General features: G+C 36.5%; 1 protein-coding gene across 5 annotated transcripts in view; it reads right to left on the bottom strand.

Moving 5' to 3' along the window:
- fnip1 (folliculin interacting protein 1) overlaps window positions 1-19,465 on the bottom strand; it is a 94,994-nt gene that overhangs the window by 40,746 nt on the left and 34,783 nt on the right. For 2 of the 5 annotated variants that reach the window (XM_069898272.1, XM_069898273.1), the window contains exons 3-7: window positions 14,479-14,619; window positions 10,307-10,407; window positions 9,869-9,943; window positions 6,500-6,588; window positions 4,272-4,361 (exon numbers count right to left, since the gene is read on the bottom strand). In XM_069898272.1, coding sequence (XP_069754373.1) covers window positions 4,272-4,361; window positions 6,500-6,588; window positions 9,869-9,943; window positions 10,307-10,407; window positions 14,479-14,619 — 496 coding nt within the window. Of the gene's footprint in view, window positions 1-4,271; window positions 4,362-6,499; window positions 6,589-9,868; window positions 9,944-10,306; window positions 10,408-12,400; window positions 12,511-12,584; window positions 13,707-14,478; window positions 14,620-19,465 lie in introns of those variants that run through there. The other 3 variants (XM_069898275.1, XM_069898277.1, XM_069898274.1) reach the window with 3 other exon arrangements.

Below are 19,465 nucleotides of genomic sequence, written 5' to 3'. Positions count from 1 at the left end.
AACTCAAAGTTCTCAGTGTTTGAAATAAAACAATTGCAAAAATAGAAGGAACAGAATGCCAAATTACATACTCCGATCAAGGCACATCTTCAGGTCTAAGGATCTGAAAGATTATCTCTCGCAGAAAGGGGTTGCCACAAGTCAGACTACCCCATACCACCCAATTGGGAATGGACAGGTAGAGAGGTTCAACGACATCATATGGAAGCCAGACTGGCCCTTAGATCATGTAACCCGACTGAGGTACTGCACTCCCAAAGATTGCTGCTGTGTACAGCAATAAATACGACACCTCGTGAACATTTTTTTGTCCATTCCAACACTGATCATCCCATGGAAATTCACTGCCCTTCTTATTAATGACCCCTGGACCCATACAAATAAGGTGGTTTGTGAGGAGTAACAAGAAGGAACCACTTGGAGATCAAGTTGAACTCCTTGACAGTCATCCAACATATGCAAACATCAGGTACCCAGATGGACAGGAGTCCACTGTGTCTGTTTGTGACTTGGCACCTTGTTCAGAAGCTCAGGCAATCCCCACATCTCCTATTGTGGAACAAGATAAAAGAAATCTGGTGGCACCAATACTGGAGGAGGAGGAGGAAGATATGATATGCCATAGTGTGGAGGACAATGTAACAGTAGCTCCACAAGAACTAAGGAGATCCAGTCATGTACCAAATCCTCCCAATTGATATGGATGGGAGTAGTCCCGTAAAGTGTTGCTCGATACCGAGTATTTCTTTTTTAAAAGGAGGGAAGAATGTAATATTACAAAGTTATTCTTAATTGTTCTTTCTCCAATCAGTTCTGGCTGCTGCCCCGCGCCTTTCTTTTCAATTCGAACTGTAACTGTCCAATTAAGTTGAGTAAAGCTCGGAAAGCAGGCCACCAAGTTGTTCATTCTCACAACAGGATTAAAAATGAACAATTCTTAAAAATGTGCATCTTTTGTAAAGATGGTTTTTAATCAAGTCACATTTCATAGATTTTCCAGATGAAATAATCAGGTTCAAATTATTTTCCCTTTTCTGGAGCCTCATTACTCCAGCACCATGTCCAAAATGGTTGGGGGAGTTTAAATAATTGGCTACTGGAAGCTCAAACTTGGACCCACAAATAGAACCTAAGTTTTCGGTGAAGCAGTCACTCAATGTGCATTTGGTCTCATACTTATCTTCATTAGCAGGGCATGGACATTATCAAGGGTTCAGGTCTGAAACACGGGTTACACATCTTTACCTCCTATGGACATTGCGCGACTTACCAAGTTCCTCCAGCATTTTGGTGTTTTATGATAAACTCTGATTGTTCCACTGCTGGAGTGCTGTGTTAAGTTCTGATGCAAAGGGGACATTTTGGTTGTCTATTACTTCAAAAGTGACAAGAATGCATATTTTCTACTCGAGATAACCTCAATTATTCAACAACAATGTAAGAGAAAGTTGATCATGAATTTACTAAAGGCACTAGCATACCATGCTGTGAGCAATACAGCATACAGAGGCAGACGAAACAAACTTGGCTAATCTGAAATATTAAATTTTTAAAACAGGAAACTGATCTTGGATTACAATGTAATAGCCACAAAATGTCCATCCTCCCACCCCTCTCACTGTCCTCTCTCACTTAAAATATCAGAATCCTTCTTATACAAGATATTTTACATCATTTCCCTTGTAATTTATTTACCAAAATCTAAAAGCTACATATCTGCCAAGACTAATAAGAGATGCCAGGAAACCATTGTTCAAAAATCACCAAAGATGGTCTCTCAAAACAGAAAACATGCAAGCTTGAATACAACAAATGATCAGCAACATTCAGAAATTGTTTACTGCTTACCCTAAAGAAATTTTAAAACATATTAGCATTTGATAATAGGCAAATTAGGTGTTCATAATTATTTATTACAAGTATTATTTGTAATCCGGTGCATCAATTTTTTAAAAATCATAGTTAAAAGGCACCATTTTCCACGCATCACAAATTATTTGTAATACCTGCTCTGTGTATGTGGAAATGAGGTTTACATAGTTCACAAACTGAATGCTCCAGTGATGCACCCAGCATTGAAATGCTGTTCATTCAGAATAAAAATAAGCTTAAAATCTTAGTCTCACATCAATCAGCATTAGAGAGTTTCAACAGTTCTCATTTGGATGGATCTTTGAACAGGCCTACGATCAAAGAGGGAAGGAAAACTGAGGAGTCCTACCCTTTCATATTATCTTGGGTACTGTTAACAGGATTATACCAAACTAATTACAGGTAACACACAAGAAAAAGTACCCTGGGGAATGAATTTTAACATTTGAAATGCAAGCTGATTCACTTTATTTTGGAAAAGGATCAAGCCTACAGAAAGTCATATTCTACCCAGGAGAGCAAGCAGAGGAATCCAAAATCATCAAACTCTGCACTACAAGCCAGCAAAATAAACTGAAAATATTAACAGAGAACTGGGATTCATCTCTAGATGTACAGAATTCAACAGCAGTGATACTAAACCCCGTAAGATGTACAAATCTTGTGTCCATACATTAAACTCCAATAATCTGCTATCTGACCATATGGAAATCTCATTAGTTTGACATACGGCTCACCAGGTGATGTTTCCCATGAAACACACCAGGGACCCAATTCTCTCACATTCCCCTTGAACTCACCAGTTTTATTGGAAATATGAATGAAAGTGCTACATTTTAAAAAAACTGCATTAAAAGGGTGTTTCTTTAACAAAAATAACATCAATGGTTCAGAAAATCTGGCATTCCCCAACACCTAAATCCTGAATGTGCCATATTAACAGTATTTTAATATAGTTCTGATTGAGTCATAAGAACGATACCAATTTTTAAAAAAAATAATCACATCTGTGATAAAACACTGATAATCTGGCACCCTTTACATTTTGATTGCTCTAGCAAATTTTCAGATGACCAGAATTTTTGAATGCTGGATTATTACAGTTTTACTGTACTGGGAAACAAAAGTCATAGAATCATACACCACAGAGAAAGGTCCTTTGGCCTAATTCGTGTGCCAATCATTAAACACTCATCTGCACTAATCTTACACCAATTCCATGTTTCTTCATGCATCCTCATCAACTCCTTCCATCTCCCCAATTCTTCATCATGGACATTTTATAGTAGCCAGTTAACCTACTAACCATCATGTCTCTGGCAATGTGTGAGGAGATTTACAGTGCCCAAGGGAAACCTCTATTCTCTAGGAATGGAAACTCTAGATTTCATCCATGGAGCTGTTATGTAGCAGCACTAACCTGTCAGTCATAAGCCTTTCTTAGGAGGTCTTAAAAGAATGGGGGGGGGGGGGGGAAGACATTCTTTCAAAAGAAGACAAATAAAAGCAGATAGAAGTTTGAAAAATTATGAATGGATTCAATAGATTGGATGAGGAAAAATATTTCCTTGTGAAATAATTCAGAATTAGAGGTTTATAAATACAAGATAGATGTTAATAAATACAAATGGGAGAGGAGAACATTTATTTATTTGAGACAATACCAGGGAACTTATCACAGGAACTGGTTTTTGCAAGCAGTACTGATGCTTTCACAGGGAAATTTAAGCACCTGAGAGAAAAGAGAAATAGAAAAAAGTGCTGAAAGAATGAGATGAGATAGACTGAATGGAAAGCTACAAATATCGAGAATTAACCCACATTAGCTTGATCAAGTAAAACATCGGATGTCGTATATCCTAAGGATATATCCAGCACACGTTGAATAGCTTTGAAGACAGGAAAGACCAGGAATAGTTGGTCAGCAGAGTTTGTTTGCTTCCAAAGTACATTTTAGGGTATGAATGCTTGATTTGATTATTTCTGAACTAGAAACAACATAAACCAAAAAAAAATAGAATCTGGAGAGTATTTATTAAAGAAACAAAATAAACAATGCATTCACTAGATTACTCTGTCTGTGGAAGCAATAAAACTGAGGCCAGGAGCACAAGGAGACATGCAAAGTGACAGAGAAATAGAGGGAGCAAGTCAGCCACAAAGGAAAATTTAACTTTTTTTCTTCTTCCATTTGGCAAATGAAAGGTTAGCAACATGTAAAATGCAATAATCCTATAGAAATAATTAATGGATGATCTAAAGCCCCTTGTTTTGCAATTTGAATGAATTATTGTAATGTCATTTTATAGAAGTTATGAACCTCATTTCCACAGCAACATGCTCATGCCCAGCCATTGTGCATTGACACAGAGTCCAGAACCCAGAAACACTATGCAAACCTGCAAAGAAAGAAGCGCTCCGTATCAGGCGGAGCGGTGCTGGCTCAGAAACACCTGGGGCCCGCCTAGGGCTGCAAAGCTGCGAAAAACCTAAGGAGCAAAAGTGTGACAAAAATAGAAAAACACAAGACAGGAGAATGGGATTAGAGAAGATATCAGACAGAAGTTAGATAATAACAAGGACTTTTTTTTGGAAACCAGAAACAATGTCAGATGTTTTTATTTTAAATGAAAGGTTAAATTAATTCTGCAACCAAACTTATTTTACACATACATACCAAAATGTAAACTCACACCTTTCTCTACCTCTCAATACTTAGTCTGAAAAGTCAAAAATGCTCGAAGTAAATGATGTGCTCTCTGCATATAGAGAAAAAAAATTACCAAAACTGAAGAAACCATATAGCTTTTTATGTGAATTCCTGGCACATGGACTAAAAGTTGATACCATGGGGAAAATGTACTTCAGTTATTGCACTGGTTCAGAGGATTCAGGACAAAGGTATTATCTAGCCTGGGAATTACACAGGAATAATTTCGAACAAACATCAAAATTTCAGTGATAACCCTGCATCATTAAGGGCAAAAATGGCCACTCTCACACCTTGGCATTCAAGACGGTAAATCACCAAATTATCCCTAGAAATTGTCTGTCCCCAGCAGTGAAAAATAGATCATAATCATGAGGGATAAACTTGAAATCTTCCAACCTAAATGGCACTTGAAGCAAACATTTTTAATAATGTTTAGGATCAATTTAACATTTTCAAATTGTTCAATGCTATGCTTCTATTATATATTGAAAAATTAATACAGTTGTTGGATGTACAATCTAAGAAACCGGACATCAACCAAAAGGAAAATCTGTTACAGCTAATGAATGTTATTAGCAATCACTCAATCAACATATTTTAACTCTTCTACTATCCCGAAGCTTCAACAAGAGAAACTGTTCAACAGATTAGATTTTAGATTTTTAAATCATGTTTTTTTTAATATAAATATTATATATTATACATGTATTAAATAGTTTTAAGTTCGCAGAATTAAACCTGAAAGCAAAAAAAAATCATGTCGGAGAAAGTACCTATTACAATGCTGAGGGAGAAAGAAAATGCTTGTAAAATTCAAATTTCTTTTTTGTAATGCACTCAGCAAATTACTATTCAGTAAGTTGTGTTGCCTATCTGTGTGTGCAATTCCTCACAATGGTTTAGCCTCATGTTTAAAAGCAGCAGAGGCTGTGGCATACTTGTACAAGATGGGCAAGACCAAAAAAAATCAAGTCTGCAAAGCACACGACTTCATGAGGAAAAAAAAGTTAATCAGGAAAGTTTGCAGACTGTTGCTGTGATTGAATCCAAAACACCCCCAAGTGCTGGAGACCATCAACAATTCAGGCAAAGGGATGTCAGCAATCAGGCCAGAGCCTTTCCACAAGGTATGAGCAGAAAGCAGGCAGGCATCTGAATAGAAAGGTGAAGGTGGGGGGGAGGGGGGGTTGAGGAGAGAAGGGGAGGAGCACAGGCCAAGAAGACTTTTCACTCCTACCCTCATTCACATGATCGCTGGCCTGTGCTCCTCCCCTACCCCTTCTCTCCTCCACCCACCTTTTAATTTAGGTGCAAGCCCGTTTTCAACTCATACCTTGATGAAGGGCTCAGGCTCATAATTGTGGTTATATCTCTTTGCTTCTTGTAGAAGAAGCTGCATGACTCACCACTCGAGAAACCCAAATTGGAACAGCATCAGTTTCAGGTACCACTTGTGAGTAGAGGGGACAACTGAAATTTAAATAGCGAAGGGTGTACACTTCACAGAAAAAAAAACAGAGGAGCCAAAGCTAATTGACACCGGCATTTAGATGTTTAGCAGCCAGGTAGAATAGGAAGCCCACCATTATCAGTGGGATAATTATGCAAAAAAAAGTTACTTGCTCTATGCAATAAAAGGTGCCAACCCAAGATTCAGAATGCCTTCATTCAACAAAGAATTTTGCCAATATAATTGATCAACAAAGAACGAGTGTGACATATCAATGATTTAGGTTATTTGTGTCGGTCTGATAAGTTGGTAAATGCCAAGTTCAGATCCTCCTACACACACCTTTCCAAGAGAGGGAGAGAAAGACAAAAAAAAATCAAGAGAAAAGAGATAACTGTAAAATTGACTCTACCAAAGCAAGTATTTCAATGTTATTATTGTAGAAGCTCAAACCCGAAACTTACCTACAAGACTGTTCATTAGAGTATTTTGATCTGTGTAAGGTTTTGATGCTGTAGTGTCTTGATTAATAAATTCAAGGCTGTCTTGTAACCTTAAAGTAGAATTAAAAATGTACTCTTAATTCTTTAACAAAGACATTTTGCACAAAACACAAAATAAGCTACATTTTTTGCACTAGAACTGTAAATTTATCATCTTTTTGTATTTATTGTCTCTTTTTTAATGCAATTAATTACACCATTTATTAGTTGCTTTTGTAGATTATAAAATAACTGCTGTGACAGCATTTCTGTACATAAGTGCATCGTACAATGTAAAGACAATAAACTTCTGTCATAACTCACCACTGACCAAAGTCTAATTTATTGAACGATAAATGTATTTCAAACCACCTACAAGTGTTCGTTACGTACAATTTACAAGATATAGCACATGCTTAGAACATTTAAGGCTTATTGCAATAGGAAATGTATCATATTTCTTTAGGTACTGTAAAACTGTTTATTAACAGCACTGTAATGTTTTCAGTTGTGTGAGTGATTTCCCTTTCCTCTTTGTGTGCATATGACAAACACAAATATACTAATATTAAATGATGTCAATACTAATTTTCAAAGGTTCATTTTAGCGAAATCACTTCACGAGACAAGGCTGCACAGCCAGATTTTGTTTATCAGAAACATAAACTTGATCTTAACACTGGTTGTACATGGTCCTCATCTTTCTAGAGGATTTCAGAATATCGACTTGCCTAAATAAATAAAATATATTATATTTGATTTATGGCAAGCTCAGTCAAAAGAACTGTTAATTAATCAATCTAACCTAATATTCATGAAGAACTTGACTGTTTTCCAGAAGTCAACCATGAACACAGGTAAGAGAAAAGGTAGGATTACTGAGTTACTGAGTTCTGACCAAGTGATATTCAATGGCAGGTGAAGATTAGGGGCGATTAATGAATTAAAAATAGTAATTAGCTGCCAGGCTCATGGCCAAAATTTAAAATGGACAAACAAATTACTTTGAAACATTATTTTAACATGACAAACAAAAATGTAGGCAAGACAGCAGCCATTAACAGCAAGAAGCAAAACACAAAGCCATGGTTGAAGTAAAAACAGTGTGGAGGAAACTCAGCAGATCAAGCAGTGTACTTTATGTGGCAAGGATAAAGATACATAGCCAGTATTTCAGGCTTGACCCCTTCATCAAGATTGATGACGATGAAGGGGTCAAGCCTGAAACATTCGTTATGTATCTTTATCTTTGATATATAAAGTACATTGACCCGCTGAGTTTCTTCAGCATTGTGTTTTTAAGCCAACTAATGGCATCTCAGAAATACCTGTTACGATTATATTTGCAAATGGAAAAAGCCATTATTTCAAAGCTCATAAGATGCTTGTTTTTCATACCCATGATCAAATTGAAAAATAACAATTGCATTCTGCATACACATGATCAGTGTCAATGTGTGGTTTTAGAGGACAAGCCAAGTGGTTTCACATTAATTGAGTTGACATCATGAAATTTTACATTTTTAAATGTCCTATCAGAATGCTTTGGAAGGTTATGAGCAAAAAAAAAGCAAGATTAATGCTGTGGAAAACACCTAATATTAGTACACAGCTTCTGTAGTCAAAAAGATCTGATCAAAATAAATAATCAAAAACTGGAGAATACTTTCAGATTGGAAATTGCAAATAATAGCCCAAGTCCAAATGTTCCATGTAAACATTCTATGGACTCTATTAAAATAAAGGCACAGTAGCAACACATCACAACGATTACAGAGAGGGAAAGACCATCAGCTGTAGGTGTCACCCAGCAGTGAAATCAACTTCAGAAGTACAAAAAGGAGAATTACACTGAAGAAATCTTTATTAACTTTGCACCTTAAATTTAGCAAATATTTAGGAAGCAATTGCAATTACAATTGTGATGACTAATCTAATAGATCCTTATTAAAATTCCAGTGACTTTTGAGAAAATTATCTCAGGTTTTGTAGTGGTAATGACTGCAAATCTTTAGGCATAAAAGTTCAAAATGTTACAAAACTGATAATATATTTATAATTTTTGCAAATTAGTATTTAACTCAGAAATTTCAAAACAGATGTCAGTGATTTTAAGCTTCACTAGACTTGGTTGATCTTTTAAGTAGAATACATAACAATTCATGGAAATGCAAACTACTTACAAATTAATCCTGCTGCAAAATACCATTTTACACAAGATCTGAAGAGATCTCCAAAAAGTCTTCATCACTAACTGCAAATTCTGAACAAAAGTGTGGATTTCAATTATAATTAAAGAATTTAATGTTTTTTTTTTTTAAAATGGTGCAGTAGAACAAATTTTAGCCTGGCAAATGCTCTAGGCCCAATGGAATCCATGAAACTGTACTGCAATTTGCTCACAAGCATTTAAAAATACATAATTCAAATTAACCCCCCCCCCCAAAAATGTATTCCAATCATTATTCAATGATCTGTATAATGCTTTAAAAAAATTAAAAATTGTGTTTTTTCCCTTTGCCACTGACAAAATTGTTCACTGTGATTTGCTGCTCACATCACAGCAGTGGACAGTAAAGATTCCTTGAAACAATCCTGATAGCATTCATGAAATTTTGACCAGAGATTGATAGATCTTTATGGGAAACTTTCTGATAAGTCATTGTTCCTTCACTGCAAACTTCAAATTCTGGACAAAAGCTTGGATTCCAATTCTAACCACTATACTCCAATAGGAACATGCACAAACAAATCTGCTGTAACCAAAAGAAAGTCAATCCTCAAGTGTCCAAACAGGAGACAAATAATATTTGGGAGTATTTATCATTCTGGAACTTTATATCAAAAAAATAAGGATGGAGGATCATTTTAATTTTACTGAAATAACCAGCCAGGAAATAGCAAGCAGCGTCATCTAAGCACAGGACAAAAAGGCAGAAAAAATACTGGACTGTAGCTTCCAAAATAAGTGCATCTTTTAAGTCTGCTAAGCAACACTGTAAACTTGAATTGCCCACGTTATTTGTTGATTTCTTCCAAAGGGTAGAAGAGCTAATGCTAAAATGCATAGCGTCTTAGTTAGCATTTGAAAACGAGACTGGCATCTCCAGTCAGCCGGGATCTTGCATGAAATCTTCCCAAAATATTGGCTTGGTTTACTTTTAGTTGTAAAAATTCTACAGTGCATCTTTTGTCACTTTCTTTTATTAAACATTTTCAACATTTACATTCCTCAGCAATTTTCTGATGTTAGAAATAGATTGAACAAGTTAGTTCTGAAAGAATCTGATACAGGGTACTTAAAATTCAATCTAATTTTAGTTGACTTTATTTCACAGAAATGGTACCCACGTATTCAAACTTCCAGTCACACTACCTCCTGTACGAGCTGTGAATACTTTGCTAAGCATTAGTTGGGGTGGAGACCTAAATAAAGGGGGAAAAAAAACAAGGCTTAATGATTTGGACAACAGCACACTAACATGAAAAAATGAAATTTCCTCTAAAAATGTCACATCACTGATTACAAATATGCCACCAACCCTATAGCAAATTGTCTAAATGAAGATAGCTAATACTTCTCTCTTACACTTTATGTTGAGAATAAAGATGCCATTATACATTCTTGGAGGTGGAAAGTGACAAAATTTAAAATTTGGCTGGATCTAACTTTTACCAAGCAAGCCCTGCCAAATTTCAGACTTAGTTTAAAATTAAAAGAACACTACAAATTGTCAGTGTGTATCAGTTACAGAAAGATTTGACTGTTAGAACAGAAAGTCCTCTTACCGGATCTGGTGAATTTTTAATGTGGAACCTTTGTAGCTCATTGCCACTGAACCAAACATCATCTCGCCAAGCATGTTGGCATCTGAGGATTGTCGAGAGCTCTGGAAAAATCAAATTAATGAAAATTCCTTAAAAATTATTTTAGAAAGAACTCATATCTGGGCACTACACAAGATAAAACAATAATATTTGTATGACTGCATACAACACTGTTTTGGCCTTTTTTTTTTAATTTAAAAACAATTCTGAAAAATCACATCATGGGGAGAGATGTCAAACAACAACAAACATTAACATAGCAAAGATGAGTCACTGAACATTATGTTCACAACATTGATTTTATTTCCTTTAGACATAAAACTCAGTAACAGGCCATTTCGGCCTACGAGTCCGTGCTGTCCAATTTACACCCAATTAACCTACATTTCAAATGGTGGGTGGAAACTGGAGCACCTGGGGAAAACCCAGACAGACACAGGGAGAACATACAAATTCCTTACAGACAGTGTAGGATTCGAACCCTGTGCCCAATCACTCGTTCTGTAAAGGTGTTGTGCTAACCACTAGGCCAATCATGCTGCCCATTTGTGGAAATGTTGGCTCAATTTGTGTTTAAAAACCATTCCTTCTTTCTAAAGGTGCCAATATATTAACAGAAGAAGTGTGCTTAGACTGTCAATAAACAAACCTTTGCACATTAAAAAAAAATCAGTAAATATTGATGAACTCTCACTATCTTAGAGGATCTTTCCTGGACTCAACATACAAACGTCATTGTGAAGAAAGCATGTCAGTGCCTCTACTTCTTCAGAAGTTTGCGGAGGATTGCTGGGACATTAGAAACCTTGGCAAACTTCTGCAGTTGTGTAGCAGGAAGTGTGCTAACCAGCTGCACCAATACCTCTGAGCAGAAAGCCCTGGAAAAGGTAGTGGACACAGCCCAGTATATCACAGGCAAAAAAAAAACCCTCCCACCATCAAGAAAATCGACATGGAATGCTGCCCTTGGAGAGCAGCAGCAATCATCAAGGATCCACACCACCCAGGACATGTTCTGTTCTCCCTGCCATCAGGCAAAAAGTAATAGGTGCTGCAAATCTCAGGCCATCTCAGGCTCAGGAACACCATTAGACTCCTAAATAATGAACTCAGAGACTCATTTAAGTACATACTTTGCATGTTATTTATCAGTAAATTTTTTTCTATATTGCAGTTTGTTTGTTTGTATATTGCAGTTTCTTTTGAGTACAGCTTTTTGCACTACTGATAAGTAAAAATTCTGCCTGGCCCACAGGAAAAAAGAATCTCGGAGTTGCATCATGTCAAGTACTGGTATGTATTCTGACAATAAATCTGAACTTTGAACCCTCTCTTTCCTTTCTAAATATAATTCCTATTTTCTTCGAGTACTCGAAAATAGACAGATTTATGTACTTTAGCCTCACTGCACCTGGTATGATTTCTCCATTTCTGCAGACACGATTCAACAAGAACAACTTTGTTGAAAGGAGCCATTGTCCAACCAAGGAACACTATTATGTGCATCAAAAATCATTCCATCAATACATATTTTTAAAAATATGCTCTTCATTTACCCAATGGCTCCCCTAACACAGGCACAAAATTACAAAAGCAGCAGGTGTAACAAGTCTTCTCATTCTAAAGCTCCCAGAATAAAACTGAGTAAATGTGATAGATAACTGAAATTACAAGAATCTTCCAACTCCTTTATAAATATTTATTGTTACAGACTATGGTTTACCCCAATCATTGTTACCAATTACTTTTGCATTCTCTCTTCAGGAAATTTCATGCCCCAAATCTATGATACCCTTTCCAGCACTGATTTTCTTCTACTGGTTTTAAATTAGTCTTGCCTACAAATTATGATTTATCTTTATTTTCTAACCAGCATCATTCATTATCTCATATTTAGATTCCAATACTTTCTCTTCATCATTCTATTCACATTGGGAAACCATGGCAGCCTTGACCATTTCCCACTCTAAATTTGCTTGCGACTCCAGCCTGCGCTTCCCAAAATTTTGTTTAGTTTGGCATCCTTGTTTCAACAGAGCAGCCATCTTGTGTCACCTCAATAATGCATTAGTGAAACCGTCTTCATTGCTACATCAGTTTCAAGAGTTGTATTTTCATCAAAGCTTGTTAGTCATCTTCAAATCTTGCATTTATGTGTCATATATAATTCCTGCTCTTCTGTAAGCTTTTGAGATTTGGACTGCTCTTCAAGGTACCAGAAATATAGCACAATGCTCACATGCCAAAGGCTCAAATCTGAAAACAAGCATGGTCTTCTCATCTGAAAATGGAAAAAATTACCAGACAGACAGAGGAAATAAAAATGCAACATTCCCACCAACTCTGGAAAATTCATGCTCCCCTTGACCAGTTTGAGTAAAAGTATTCAGGATGTCACTGAGAAGTGAATCCATGTGTAAACAATGCAAAAAACACACAATGTCCCAAACTACCCACTCATCTCGACCCGATCTAGAACAGAGTTTGCAGCTCCCACACTGATCGCAGTCATTTCAGATCTTAAGTAGAAGAAAACCATTATCAATTCTGAGGGGCTTCCCAAGAAGTAATAGAAAATAAACTCACACTTTTCAGCATCCTGTTATTTCTGCCAGCTTCTTACTGCATTCATGTGCACGTATGTCACATGAATACACATGTTGATCATGTCACATGAACACACATTGATCATGTACATTGTATATTAATCTTTACTTTCTCACAGCTCGTATTCTCCATTTAGCCCTACATTATTAAATATCAACACCATTTTTTCCCAAGTTATTTAACCAAATTGTGATAAGGGCTCATTACTGACCCCTGTGGCATTCTGTCAGTAACAATCTTTAATCAATCCTCTTCCCGATCTACTCCATAAACCCCAACCCCATAAGATTATTGGGAGCAATAATCTTTGAATGATACTGTGGTGAACTAGCAGACAGTGATCTTTGTTCCTTTATTAGTGCTTTGTTTCAGGTAAAATGGATCTAGTCATCAATCAAAATCATTTATCTTACTATTATCTGGTGTAATTCAGTTTAAGACAGCTCTCCCAGCATAAATTGATGGTGATAAATGAAATATAAAAGCTATGCATTTTAAACAGGTGTGCAAACAAAACTAAAGCATGACACATCCATTGAAATTCATACTGGTAATTTCCCATATTGTGGAAGTCTGCAACTAGGGATCAGAGTCTAGGGAGAAAGTTGGGGGGCAAGGGGGTGTTGGGGAGAGACCCAAACAAGAGATCAATTCTGTAAATGGTTATATGGCCAAGATCGTATTATATGGCGAGCTCTCCACTGGCCACCGTGACAGAGGTGCACCAAAGAAAAGGTACAAGGACTGCCTAAAGAAATCTCTTGGTGCCTGCCACATTGACCACCGCCAGTGGGCTGATAACGCCTCAAACCGTGCATCTTGGCGCCTCACAGTTTGGCGGGCAGCAGCCTCCTTTGAAGAAGACCGCAGAGCCCACCTCACTGTCAAAAGGCAAAGGAGGAAAAACCCAACACCCAACCCCAACCAACCAATTTTCCCTTGCAACCGCTGCAATCGTGTCTGCCTATCCCGCATCGGACTTGTCAGCCACAAACGAGCCTGCAGCTGACATGGACATTTACCCCCTCCATAAATCTACGTCCGCGAAGCCAAGCCAAAGAAAGATATGGTTAAGACCAAAGTAAGGGGAACATTTTAATTTCAGAGACTGTGAAACTGGAATTCTCTCCCCTGGTGAATCATTCAGCATATTCAGAGTAGAAATTATTGTATTTTGAATTGTGAAGGTATCAAAGGTCACGTGGATCGGCGGGAAAGCATAGCTGAGGCCAATTATCACACAAGCCATGGTCTTAATAAATGGCAAGGGGCCATTTGACTCCCGCTTTAATTCCTCTTGATTTAATCTCATTTATACAATTAAATATTAATGTTCTCTTTAGAATCAGAAATATTTTCAACATCATGAAAGCAATTTTTAGCCATCTTCTAAAATAAGAACAAATTTCAAGAGTTTTGTGTCACATGAACTAGATTCCACCCAATATCATTTTCAGATTGCAGTTTCCAAAGAATAGTGAGAAACTAAAATGCACAAATTAAAATAAAGTAACTTTTGACTTTACCTGGCATTTCGAGGACTGATCTTTGGAGCTAGAAGCACATGACGAGGTGGATGAAAAGCTATCTGATGAGCTGATACAAGTATTGCATTTTGAATGGCAATATTTTTCCAGAATATTTGTTTGGATTTCATTGCAAATTTTCTGTAAATAGGCAAGTTTTAATTATCAACATAATTATTTTTTAAAATCAATAAAATCACTTGAAAAAAGAAAAAAGAGAAAATAAAAGCAAGTTCATATTGCCTGCAAAAAATGTCATGCCAGTAGGTGACACTGCAAAGATAACCTTTTGATCAGTGGTTCTCAACATTTTTATTTCCACTCACATACCACTTTAAGTATTCACTATGCCATAGGTGCTCTGTGATTAGTAAAGGATTGCATAAGGTGGTGTGTGGGTGGAAAGAAAAAGTTTGAAAACCGTTTTAATCGTACCTAATTGACTTGTTATGTGACCAGTTTCATAACTCAAAAGGAAATGAGCCAATGACAATTTTTCTCAACCTTCCCTTCCCATTCACATAGCACCTTAAGCAATCCCTTACTAATCAAAGCACCAATGGCATACAGATTACTTAAAGTGGTATGTGAGTGGAAAGAAAAAGGTTGAGAATCACTGCTATAGATGAATAATTGCTTACAGTGAAGCAGCTTCATTGTCACATAATATAGTTTAATGGCACAGAACTTGCAGTCAGCAACAACTAGTCAAATCTTGTGGCCAAACTACAAAATATAGCAAAACCCTCATTTTCTTTTTCCCTCTCACTTTCTTCAAATGATAGATTAAGTACAAATATTCTTGTGCCTTACTAATCTTTTGTTCTGCCTTCACCATTTCCCATTTCACAATACTGGCCACAATTGAAGAGTTGGTCAAGTGGAAATTGCTTTTCAATTTCCTAACATCGTGAGATGACTCAATGTAAATTTTCATCCATTCTTATTCCTGTTTCCCCAACACTTTCATTTCCCCCACCAATCAATAAATTAAATCACCTTTCCAGAACTCCATATATTCTTCCATCCCTTTGACCAAAAATAATTATGCACAGCCCTCCATTTGCCTTAAAGCCCTATCTAATGCAAGATTATTCTTGCTTATTTGTTTTTAAAAGGAAACATAATTCCTTCCTTCCCCTTCTCTGCACCAATATAACTGTCCAATCTCCACTCTACTACCACAAGGTGGCCACCCCAGAAAATTCACCAAATGCCATTCCCCACAATACCCAAAACTGCTCCTCTCCTCCACATACAACCATCCTCTCCAAAGTTAATGAACTGATCTTGGCCTGCTTACCTGTACACATTTCTCTCTCACTTTGCCTCACACCCATTCCCACTGGAGTCATCCTGATGCTTTGGAACCCACTCGTCTTTCTGAAACTTAACCTTAGCTTCCCATGTACAAACCCAAAGCAGCAGCTTTTAATTTTGCAAATCAGTACTTTTTTTTCATTCTAGTTTTAATTGCTGAATCCATAGTACTGGTTAATCACAATTAAATGGCCCTCCTCAACAAGCAAGACAGTCAAATTACCGAAGGATGAGGAGGTACACAGTTACAAGGAATCTCCATCTGCTTAAAACTCTAAATGGCATTTACTCACCCACCAGCTCCCTCAAATTTTAAGTATTGCAACTTCTCAATTTTGAAAAGAAAAATGCAAAACTCCGAGGAAATCTAATCTTGCCCAAATCTTCATCACTCACATATTCATCAATTTTTAAAAATACATTTAAAACAAACTTTTTCTTGGATTATAATTCATTATATTTTTCCAAGAAGTGTGCAATTTCATTTTTTGGCTCAGACTCACTTTCATAACCTTAGTTACACACGTCATGCTGTTGAATGATAATCTTATGACTTCCTTAAAAACTCGTGAGATTCAACTGCACAGACAGAAAGAGGTTTCTCTTGCACTACTCTATCACATGATTAAAAACACATCCAAGTCTGAAGAAAAAAAATACAGCCATTTTGGTATTTGTTCAGATTTTAAATCCCCATGGGAATTTGCTTTACTGCTTTGAAGGTAAAATATACTGCAAGGCTTTAAAAGCTACTGGAGCACGTTAACAGGTTACTGTTAAGCTATTTTTTTTGCTATATCAACAGAACTCAAAAGTTCAATTTTCACCATTTTAAGCAAGTAATGGACAGTGGATTATTTTCAAACCATTACAAATAAAATTATGCAATTATACTTAACACATTTTATCAATGTTGAAAAACATCAATAATGAATACCAATACTTTGCCTTTCACATTCTCAGTACATTCCAAAACACTTTACAACCAATTCCTATTATCTTACTGTAGGTCTATACATAATGACCTGTCAGTATTAATTGGAAACCATTTTGTGATTTTTTTTTGGATTGGATTTGTTGCTCCTCATTTTTACAAGCCTGGGACGTCACTAACAGAGGCATCAAATACTACTCTTTATTCTAGGGGTGGCAAAGTAACCAGTAGATACAAAATTATGACGTGGCTGGAAGAGACCACAGTCGTCTCTGAAATACAGTAAAATCCTCATTATCCTACACTCAACCAATTAGAAACTCAACAACCAGCAAAAAAAAAAACCACGAGGAAATCAATTTAAAAATAAATAAGAATAAATAAAGTTTTAAATAAAAGTTTAAAACAAAGTTTAAAATTGTAAAAGTAAATGTTCTCTGAAGCAATACACAACCCCTTGGAAGCAAACATTCAGCCAGTGGAGTGCCCCTCCCACAATAGCTGTTTGAATAGTTTCAAATAAAGTTGTGTTTGAATAAAGTGGCACCGCCCAGGATGAAAAGCTGGGCGATGCCACTCGCCACTGGGGAGACTCTCCCAAATTATCTTTATTATTACATTATTAAGGCTTTAACATAAAACTGGGGGGGGGGGTTAATTACGATGGCGGCACTGTAAGTGTATTGGCTAGTGCAACGCTGTTATAGCGCACACAAATGGGATTTGAATATAAAAGGAATGTGTAGTAAGGGCCTGCCAGGACACTTGTGTGGAGGTGAGTCAAGTTGGGCTGAGGCCCTGACCGGGGCACTGGCATTGAAGTGAGTTGGGTTGTCAGCGCAAGGGGAGGAAGTTAATTATGACAATGGCAGGGTTACATAGTGGCTAATGCAACACTGTTACAGTGCAATGACTGGGGTTCAAATTTAAATTTCATAACTTATGGGAAATCCCTCGTTAAAAGTGAATTTACTTAAATAAAGACTACAATAATGAGCTGTCTTTTCAGATTAGTTTACATTTTGCACATTGAAACCGAGTATTCTTAAGCAGGTGTATTAGTTAGGCATTGTGAGTCTCAGTCAACTGGAAAATTTGCATATCTAGCTCCCATGATTCCTGTATATGGCAGATAATGGGGAATTTTACTGTACATTAAAGCATAATTAGTGCAACGCTGTTACAGTGCCAGTGACTGGCATTCGAACGCAGCACTGCATCTAAGGAGTTTGTACATTCTCCATGTGTCTGCATTGTTTTTCTCCAGGTACTCTGGTTTCCTCCCACCTTTCAAAATGTCGTGAGATTGTAGGTCAATCAGGTGGCGCGGGCTCATTGGCCAAAAGGGCCTGTTACCATGCTGTATATCCCAAATAAATTAACATACAAAACTAACATACAGGTACTGTTTTTTTAAAAAAAACTCAATGCATGTGTTACATGTGTATTTTACAAACCAAACACCCCCCGTCCCCCCCACCCCGTGCATATTTGTGCACACGCACTATGCGAGAATATTTTCACATGTTGAAAGAATGCACACAATTAATAGCGAGTGTGGGAAAGTTGAACCAGCAATTTATAGCGAGCGTGAGAATAGTGCAGTACAATTTACATCAGTTATATCTTGCACCACAAAAATTGAATAGATTGAAATCAGACTTGTCAGATCAGAGTTTTGGATGTGTGAGAATATAGGAACATTTTTTTTTTTACATTCAATTTGGTCTTGTCCAAAGGTAAGATCTTTTTGGGTGAATTTAGGAAATTTTCCAGGTCAAGTTAGAGGTGCTATATTTTTGCAAAACCCAATTTATTTTATTAGGAAATATTGAAGGAACAAGACCCACATTAAAATGGTCAATATACCAATTCAAAAATTCCTGCAGTGGCAAGGAAATGTATTGCAGTTATATGGCAAGATGGAATGCAGAAATTCAAAGATGCATTCTTTTGGAAAAAAATTCATATAATTTGAGAAATAAAGGTGCTACATTTCTACAAATTTGGTACCCGTATACTCAAATGTTAGGTTTAAATTTATAATGTGCTTCCTGTGTCTCTGGATCTGCGAGAATCTCCTCTGAATTGCATTAAAAATTTTTGTTTAAATATGTGTTAGATGACATCCCTCTGTGCAATCCTGAAAGTTTCTTTCTTTTACTTTATATAACTATATCTTTATATTAACTATTTTGAGGGTGGGGGGAGATTAATATACCATCATATGGTTATATATGTAGCTTTAGCTTTTTCTTTATAATCTATACTATTATATTAAACTTGACTAATAAATGTATGGCAAAAATTTTAAATAAAATATACAAAATAACAGCAATAAAAAACAAACAATTTATAGCAGTTGTGGGAAAGGCGCAATTTATAGCAAGCGTGGAAATGTTATAGCGAGCATGAGAATGTTATAGCGGCAATGAAAGAATGTGCACAATTTATAGCAGGCATGGGAAATTCTGATCTTGGGAATATCTCTGCACTGAATCCCATGGAATTTTCTATAAACAGGACATTCTTGCTTGGGCACTGGACCTTATCAATGTTAATTGCCCAGACCCACCTCTAGGGAGGAGATTAACACATCAAATGCCTCTGATTTGAGACGTTATAATTAAAATCCTGCTCAACTCCAAAGTCTGTCTTTGATCAATTGAATGTTAATTGCAGGAGATTAATTGTGGCAGATACTGGAATGTACATCAGCTCGTCCTATTTAAA

This window comes from Narcine bancroftii, chromosome 9 (genome assembly GCF_036971445.1).
Source record: "Narcine bancroftii isolate sNarBan1 chromosome 9, sNarBan1.hap1, whole genome shotgun sequence".
NCBI lineage: Eukaryota > Metazoa > Chordata > Chondrichthyes > Torpediniformes > Narcinidae > Narcine > Narcine bancroftii.
This window is presented reverse-complemented; position numbering and strand designations above follow the sequence as displayed.